At 38.5% G+C, this 9,604-nt stretch overlaps 1 protein-coding gene across 1 annotated transcript; it reads left to right on the top strand.

Moving 5' to 3' along the window:
- Positions 1-3,705: 3,705 nt before the first annotated feature.
- LOC147890316 (uncharacterized) lies at positions 3,706-4,107 on the top strand. The gene has a single exon (XM_087390261.1). It carries the CDS (start codon positions 3,706-3,708, stop codon positions 4,105-4,107), a length of 402 nt encoding a protein of 133 aa, XP_087246387.1.
- The last annotated feature ends 5,497 nt before the right edge of the window (positions 4,108-9,604 follow it).

Below are 9,604 nucleotides of genomic sequence, written 5' to 3'. Positions count from 1 at the left end.
ATCCACGGGATCTCGCCCTTCTCCCCACTCACATGTCACTTAATTGGCTACAACTGGCTCTACGTAAAGCCGAATGCAATGGAGAGACAATAAACGAGCACGAGTGAGAGTTATCATCTAGATGTGTGATGCAAGTAAGTTTCTTACCTCTTGACGTAATTAAGTAATTATTTGTGGTAATATACACTATAAAATAGATGCATCTTCATTGTTTTAATGATGCTCTTTTGTAGTACAAAAAGTACACTCGTGCATTATGGTCATATGGACGATATTTTCACGTGGAACGCATCGATTCAAAGAGAGTAACGTATGATTATGGAGTCATGGCTAACTTCACACAAGATAGCCGAGCAAGTGCTTCAGATACCAATCTTCTCTCCTCACAATTGGATTATTGTGGAACCATACACGAAATCTATGAAATTGATTTCAGGCAATTTAGTATTTTCATTCTTGATGTAAAATGGTTTAGAACTATTTACAAGTGAGACATATGTAAGTACTTGAATATTGTTTTGAAGTTGAAATTTTAGTAATTAATAGCACAAAAATTGCCTATTGCTCAATGATCTTTATAAGCAAACTTTAACATAAGTCATAGATACTTAATTGAAGAGTTTTAACGACTTGCCATTTCATTTTATTAATTGAGGTTTGCAAAGGCAAGTAAGTTTTATATAGAACGTAAAAACATCTAATGTTTTCCACTAGTTCTCTTAACAATTCTTAAAACTATATTAATGAATGCAAAAAACATAAATATTAAGGCAACCCATTGAACAAAAGAAGACATAATTGTTTGCTTTTGGGGAAAGAACATTTAAAATATTACGAAGCATTTGCAAGTAATATTGAATTGTAAATTGGCTTTTTATTTCAAGTCATTCAAGTAGTAACAAATTAATATTACGAATGCACAAAAACATAGATACAAATGCTATTATAAAGAATGAATCGAATGGCCACAATTATGCACCCGTAATAATTTCCAACATTCAAAAGGAAAACGAGTATGCATGTAAAATAAGTTAACTTTAAACCCAATAGACCTACTATCAAACTTACTGTAAAAGCAAAATGAAAGCCCATAGCGCACAAGCGCAAAAGTCTAAAGTGACATCAAATCAAGAAGTACCCAGGTTTGAGTTAACATAGTTGCACTATGTTAACTTCAACCTTGTTAACGCAATCGGAAGTAATCAGACGACCATCTACAACTGGCTTGGAGGAAAGAAAAACAAAATTAAATTGTCACAGCCGTCAGAGTAATTGCGATTTTGAAGTACAGTACAAACAAATAGTCACGGCAAGCTAAATTGGTGCTGCTAGAATTTTATGGTTCATCCACTAGCAGGGTCGAAGTTTTGTTGCAAATGTTGTAATTGCAACAGTAAGTGCAAAGCCTGTGGTTCGAATAGAAAATACCTACAAACAAACAATCACTAGAATGAGCACACAGAACTCATACAAGGAACGCAATACACATGCAAACCCAAAGCACTTACCTTCAACGTATGCTGCCTTCGCAGCAAATTGGAAAGCCTTATGCAATGACTTTTTTGTAGATTTATTGGTGGGAGAGTGTTTCAATAGGTGGGCATCTCGTTCAGATTTTCCAAGGCTAGATGCTAAGATGGGAGTTGAGACAAGCGTCACGCAACCACCACTGAAATGAACGTCCATCTTTCCCGAAGGAGCGCCATCTGCATGCACACATACAACAAAGGATGAAGGAAGAACATGAAAACGAAAGAAATTCCAGGGAAAATAACGACCATCAGTACGAATGCACTAAAGAGATTGCCAGTTTCACCTTCCTCTTCAAGCAAAACCTTCTTTCCGTACTGCTTCTCTAGTTCTACAACTAAACAATACGATTATGAACTGCGATAGAACAAAACGAAGTGTAAATTGAAGTTGAAGATGAAGACAAACAAAGGTCAAAGGTTACCCTTCCCAAACGTGTTGCTCTCTGTGTCCATCGCCTCAGGTAAGTGGTCGTTGTCAGCCATAGTGTAGGAAACAAAGACAAGCAATTGACGTAATTTGATGAGGGATGAAGAATCGTCGATTTATAGTGAAGCATGCAATGCAGCCTATCCTAGTATGTGCTACAGCCTATCCCTGTACAAAATCTGCGAATGAATGATAGGATCAAATCAGGTTCACAAAATTCAACAAAACAATCAAGGATGCGAATAATCGTCAGGAATGACGGCTGCCATAGCTCCACAGAACAGCGCGAAAAAGAGGAACTAGCAACACGATTAAGGGTACTTAGAGGTGCTTGGACGGCAAAGTTAAAATTTGCCACGTGGAGGTTTACAAAATCCCAATGAAGGACGGACCACTCATACTTTGCCAAGTGGAGTTCAAAATAAATCCAAACAAACATGCATTTTACCTTTCGAAATCGCCAACCTTTCCTAAAGCCTTCCGCACACAGAACAAAAAGGCAACAAAGAATGGAAAGCGGAGAGACAAAATTGGAGCTGGCGCTTGGACTGCCGCAGCATGGCACGGGTCCCATACTCTTAACCTTTAAATTTGAAAATAGAAGGTTTTAAAACCTCCAAATAGAAGTTTTAAAACCTGCAATTATATTTAAATTTACTTCAAACCTCCTAAAATTTCAACTTCAAGATCTTTGTACTGAGAAGAGATCATATTGATACGCAATTTCATATTAATTGCATGCAGCAGCTAGCTAGCCTCAGTGCATCGTGGATGAAATCCAATCTTAATAACATCCTGCTTATCCGAGGTCTCCGCGTCGTTTCCTGGCAACAGCTTAGCACCAGCCTGCATCTTTTATTTTATCATGGCGTTGCCTAGTATATTGATCGCTGATAATTCACGCGTGAAGACGACATGATGAGAGTGAGCGGCGCCGCGACGCTTCGTCGAGGTCAAGGAGTTTGGGGAGATGAGCGCCGCAAGTCCAAAACATCCAACGTCTACAAACCAAACAGTCACAATAGAACCCAATGGTTCTCTACGTAAATGAAGAACAAGCTTCCTTTTTCACATGCACACCCAACTATCTTTTTTCAAGAGAGCTTGGCTTGTTGTTGCGTGGCTTGGATGTCCAATTCCCACCCTTAGGCTCCCTACACTGTTGAACAGAATGTATGCTTCACAGATGTTGGAAGACAAAGCGTTAAAAAGATGTCCGGCCGTCGATCGCCTTCACCATTGTTATATACGTTGACAATGTCAAAGATTACGCCAGTTGTCAAAATTGTTAAATAGTGTAAAATAGTAAGTGAACAGCAACAAAAAACGTGTAGCGGCAGCAACAAGTTATCCAAGTTATTCGCTATCAAAGTCAATGGCAACATTAATTATGCAAGGAACCCAAGTGACGATATGATATCCATAGGCAAGGCACTCGTTGTTCGTACTTATAGACGTTCGCCGGGCTGCCTCGTTTCATCTCCAAGCATCTGGCCGCTTGCAGACTTTCAAAATTGCTACAGCACACTACCACTTTGCTTAAGCGTCATTCAAAAGTCCCTGCATTAGGCGTCACTCAGCTTTGCAGTCCCCCGAATGTCCATGATCATGCAGACCTCCAAACTTACCAATCTAGTCTCTTTTGCGCTTTTTTCTATATTGCTTGGATTCGCAACAACCGATGCTCGTCCAACCAAGATGCTAACTTATTACTTACACCAACAATTTGGTCTTAACGAGCTAGGGATGGTATCCGCAGCTCGGCCTGCTGTGGGTGGTACTAACACGGGCTTTGGATTAGAGGTTGTGTATGAATTCATCATGACACAGACACAAGATCCATCATCCAAAGTTCTGGGCTACGTGAGGGGCACGGCCATAGCCGTCAACAACACTGCAGCTTCAACGACCTTCTTTGTGAACAACGTGATTCATTACGACGATGGTGTAACGAAGGGCTCTATAAGTCAACAAGGTGAGGCCATCTTCAGCATGCCGCCTTGGGAGTATTCCATTGCGGGTGGCACTGGAGCTTTTCGAACGGTTTATGGATACAATGTGGGCACTTTCATATCGTCTAATCCTTCGACGACCGGCAGTCCCCGCATCGTGACGCACTATGAGGCGCACTTGTTTTATGCTCGCTAATCTCCAAAATTATGCTAGTAGAGATTCAATCCTGCATTGGAGGTGCTGCACTTGGTTCTTCGTCTCTTTTACAGCCTCGGAACAGCTCTTTTTCTTCTCCTGTTTCTTTTCCTTACGCATTCATCAATAGTTTGCAGTAAGCTTTCCGGTTGTTGGTAGTAATTCATCTCTTCTAGAGAGTCTTGTAATCTTCTGTCTCCTCCAAGAGCCTTCAAATGTCATCTTCCACTAGCTTTTGAATTAGTTCTTGTAATCTTATGCATAGTAGGCTTAATACAAGAAGAAAACTTTTAAAAACTTTGGTTTACATTTAAAAAACTTTATATCCTTATTTTGGCCTTACTCACACGGTGAATGGAAATTTTGTTTTCAATTCGTTGGATAACTTTGGCAAACTAGCAAGACTAAGTTGACAAATTTTCAAAGAGAATGATGCACTTTCGTTGGATAAACACATGCCCATGGTAATCAAAGTTTGGCATAGCTAAATCTCCATAGCAGAGCAATTTTAAATGCAATTTTCAGCAAACCCCTTCAAGAATGCTACAAGTTTAAGTAGGCTATAGCATTCTGACACAGAGTACGATTCAATTCAACACGTTGAAGTGGAATCCTTGAAAACTTCGAAGTTCTTGTTTGTGCGGAGCTATGCATGTATTGGTGGATCTCAATCTTTGGGTATTGTGGGTGCCTGGGTGCGTGAGTTTCTCTGGTAAGAAAAATATTGTATTTTCTACTTCATTTTCTTTAGCGTGGAAATTTGCGTAACATAGTTAGCTAATTAAAAGTGGTGTTTCATTTATTCATGGAAGGCTCAGTCTTCACGTGGACGGTGGCCCGTTTCAGCTGCGCCATGGAAGGTACACAAACGAATAATTCAATTCACTCGTATGCACTGTTGTCAAACGACAAAGAAAATGCCACACACGTCAAGGTTGGGTACGTATGAGGAGTGCACGCTGCTAATAGCTGACTTAATTCACAAGGAATTTTTTACCAATCTATATATAGTGAAGTGCTTCCAAACTAGGAAGTTCATGCATATTTTGCTAGATAGAACTAACCATTTTGTCCTCTTTGTCTAGAGAATTGTATTTGCTATATAGCTATCGAGGAAATATGAGCCTTATATGGAGAATCAAGTGGATTTTGCCTTTCTTATATAGAAAATTTGATTGCCTATATGGTGTGATCTAGTAAATTTGAGTTTGTATATGGAGAATAGATTGGATTTCAAGTTTGTCATATAGTGAATTGTATTTCCCATATAGTACAAGTATATTGCTATGTAGGAAATGTGAGTTTTTATATGGAGAATGAAGTGAATTTTTAGTTTGCTATGTAGGGAATTGTATTTCCTATGTAGCCCAAGTATGTTTCTATCTAGGAAATGTGAGTTTGCATATGGAGAATGAAGTAGGATCTATAATTCCTATACAGAAAATGAGGTTTTTCTCAAGCAAATTGGCAAGAATACATCTATTACCTCTATCAACCATGGACAAACGAAAAAAGAAGCAAGGACACGTTTTTCTCAAGCAAATTGGCAAGAATACATCTATTACCTCTATCAACCATGGACAAAGGAAAAAAGAAGCAAGGACACTCGATAGCTTGGAGACCAAGAGGATGCCACATGTCCAAAATTTGAGCCTTTGGATCTTTGAAACTACTCTCCTTCATTTGAGAATTCCTCATTGGAAGTGATGCTTGAAATTACCTTCAAGGTTTTCGAATTCAAAGCGAAGCATACCTTTGATGATATGATTGAGATCCATGCTATTCAAGTCCTGAAACTTCAAACAGAGGGTAGCCTATGGCCATTACAAGGGAGATGGTGAAGGATCCTAAAGTCATTTTCTCGATGAGCAAAGAGTGCATTTGATGCATCCTTTAAACAGGTAGCCTAATATGTTGAGGACCACATAATGATGGGGAGAACAACTATGATTGTCATAGTGCAAAAGGCTTTCAACGATCTAAAATGTAGATAGCATTGCCATGCTTCAAGTAAGAGAGGGAATGGAAATGAGGACAGATAAGCAGATCATCGTGAAAGGCAGACCTACTCAACTCCAGTGAAGCTACAAGAAGGTGAAAGCTCTCGTGAAGTTTTTAAAAACTAACATTTAATAGTTAATTAATTATTTGAAACTTTGCAAACATTAAATGTCAGTCCTTTGTGAACACCTCCTATACTCAGACGTGTGCATGTACGCGAGATAGACCAACAACATGTAGATGTGGCACTTAGCTCAGATGTGAATTGTACGATTCACAGCTTTCTTTTCTTTTCAGCATCTCAAGGTTTCCTCTATCTTGGACATGAGATATGCCACAATATGTTATTCATGACAATTTAATGGGTGTGTGAGCACAATATTTTTTAAAGAAAATAAATCCATGTCGTCTATCTTAGACACGAGATATTCCACAATACGTTAGTCATCATGATGATTAATATTTTAATACCTTCATGCACCTAGACACATCACATTCGTCCAAATAAATGACCAAGGTTGGATGCATCTACATCCATTTATGATCTTGAAGTGACAAAACATCGGTTTTGTAAGAGATAAAACTAGATGACATGGGTTTTGTAAGAAATATAACTAGATTCAAGGATGATTCCTTGATGATTCATGATTAAAACATGCATAATATGATGCCATATCTAGTGTTGTAATGATTTGCATTTTCAATGTGCATAATGCACTGTTCATACCTTAATCCAACTCTATAGTGTTATTGTCATCATTAAACATTAATTTCTTAACCCCCTCTTCGATCTGCCTGGTATCACAAATATTAGAGTCTTCTAGACCGTCGTCACCATCATATTCTAAGACCTCCTTGTTAGGTTCTAAATCCAAAATGCATGCATTTAAATCAATTTGGATTTGACTATTGTACCTCTGAGGGCCCAAAACACGCAGTGCTTGGTGATTTATAATTGGTCTAGGAGGGGATGAGGATGAGCCCCCAAAGAAAAAGAATAAGCACCTCGATCAAGAAAGTCTTTGGCGACCAAGGTAGAAATATTAGAGACACCAATAAGTTAAACTCCTTTGTCATTAGAGTTGCTCGAATAGCATTCTTTACAACAATCACAACAATCCTTTCTTTCCAAAAAAAATCCTAATTGCCCATAGCAAGTCATTAGAAAAAAATGTTCCTAGCTACCCATAGTAGGCTCCTCCCTACAATTTCTAATTTCTATCTGCCCTTGCCTCTCTCTCAATGCCTTAGCTACGAATAGTAGGCTCCTCCCTACAATCTCGAACTTATGTCTGCCCTTGCCTCTCTCTCAATGCCTTAGCCTAAGTCTTGATTAAACGTGCAACATTAGCCTCGTTCAAAGGAGAAATTGTAGGCCAATAATCAATAGGTTAGCTCCATCTTTGAGTAGAAAAATAGTATTTTGAAGCTCACTAAGGGGGTGCCAATGCACAAGAGACACAATCAACCTTGCACTTAGAATTTGAGTTGCTTAGTGACACTTATGAGGTAGAAACTTGTAGATTTCTCTATGTACAAATGTAAAGCAATCATGATGTTTAGAGTTTATCTACTTTTTTCCTAAAATTGAGGATGGGATAAGCTTAAAAGGTGCAACATTCAACTGGGAGTAGGAAGGGCTATACTATGAATCTATGAGTTGAAAGTGTTCATGGGGATGAACTCCACACTGTGATGAAAATAAGATAATAAAAGAACATGCGACTATGCAAATATATGAATCTACAATGATGCTTGATTGCAAATGAGATGTCTAAGTAAAAGGGACGGCTTGCAAATTCTAGGTACATAAAAAATTATATGATGACATGGAACCAAACATCTAGAGGGGAAGGAAATTTTAAAACCCTAACATAGACTATATAGCCACAACGGGACTGACAACCCACACTTCCCTCAACATAAAGAGGTATGAGAAAAAGACGGAAGGAGTCCCTAAAATGTTCAAAGGAAAGTTGCAAGGCTGCACACCAACCATTCAAATGCATTATTTTCTTTCTCACCCCATCATGCCCCTTTGCCTGTTATGAAGGGAAGTTTTGGATCATCTCCCAAATCTTGTATTGCAACATGCAAATGGTGATAGAGGCTTGAGGACACATGTGGTCCTATTGATGGATCTCAACTTACCATAGGCCAAACAAGTCGCAGTTGACCTCCTAGGCTAACGAATTAGTTAAAATCTAATTGAGGGATATCCAAATAATTCCTCACATTGGTTTTCCTAGGAAGAAATAAAACTACTTGCTAAACCATAGAAGGTGCTAGAGGATGATTTTTCATATTGGCATCAAGGAAAACTTGCTTACTACAGGTTATATCAAATACACATTTTGTGATTGGTGCATTTGACCCAAGATGAGCTATTAGGTTCGTAATCTCAAAGTTTTGTCTTCTAAGCCTAGGTCTAGCAAGAGGCTAGACAAGGAACCTAAGAACAGTGATGACATCTGATGTGAAGCACTAAATCCCACTTTGCATGAAGGTTTATTGATTATCAAAATCAAGTCTTTTAGTTGAGGACTTTCCTTGTTGTGTTTGTGCTATTACCTTCTTTCATTGGCCAATTTGACCAGGTCCATGGACTTTCCTTTTTTTAAAACGTTTGACTAGCTTGCATGTCTTTGTTTAGTGCTTCTTATGCACCAATGATGTCCTCTTGGACTGTTCCTTATGTTAACCTTACATGCTTGTTAAGCTTCATCTCTGCTTTGTTGCCTCCCTCAACTTTTGATTGATCAGTTCTTGTGTTGTTCACTTACCTTCTTCATTGGCTACTTTAATCATCACGGACATTTCTTTTTGTTGGTGTTTGTTATGCATGCATGTTTTCTTGCCAAAATTCAAAAGTGGACACTCTTGGCTCTTTTCTCCTTGTTGGTGCTAGAGTTTCCTCTGTTCACTTGGGTGTTCATACTTTGTTGATCTTTTCCAATTGCTTGTGCTTTTCAAATCATTTACTCCCCAAGGTATATGGATTATCTCTATGATGTCAACCAAACTTTCAATGCGGTCATATGTTAGAACATTTCCTACCATTGGCCCATCGAACTCATGACCATGCCCTTGATTGGCATGCACTCGCCCCTTACTTAGGTGTATGAAAATTTTTAAATGCTTTCGTCATTTACGAGGACCGATTATCAAACTTGTGTTTGTAAAGAATTTATAATTTGAAAATATTGCATCAACAAGCTCAATTTTTAAAAGAAAATTCACTCATACAAAATGGGAAAGATACGTGGGGGAATTAACTTGCCACATTGCTGCATTGGAGCCTGGAAGGTGCAAGTATAGAAGCTTTGAAGCACAAATGCTTGAGTAGCCTTGAAATCAATAATGTGTCAAGTATGGTGCAACATGCAAAATGGCAAGGGAAACATTTCTTAAATAGTGAATAAGAAAAGCTTGGAAAGGACAAGCAAAAAGAAGTCGAAAAACAAGATCCCTTAGCCTTATATTCCTATTCCATCAT

The sequence above is a fragment of the Dipteris shenzhenensis genome, chromosome 19 (genome assembly GCF_047967505.1).
Source record: "Dipteris shenzhenensis isolate YYH24624 ecotype China chromosome 19, Dip_SZ_1.0, whole genome shotgun sequence".
Classification (NCBI taxonomy): domain Eukaryota; kingdom Viridiplantae; phylum Streptophyta; class Polypodiopsida; order Gleicheniales; family Dipteridaceae; genus Dipteris; species Dipteris shenzhenensis.
Note: the sequence above shows the minus strand (reverse complement) of the source record. Positions and strands in the feature narration are given on the sequence as shown.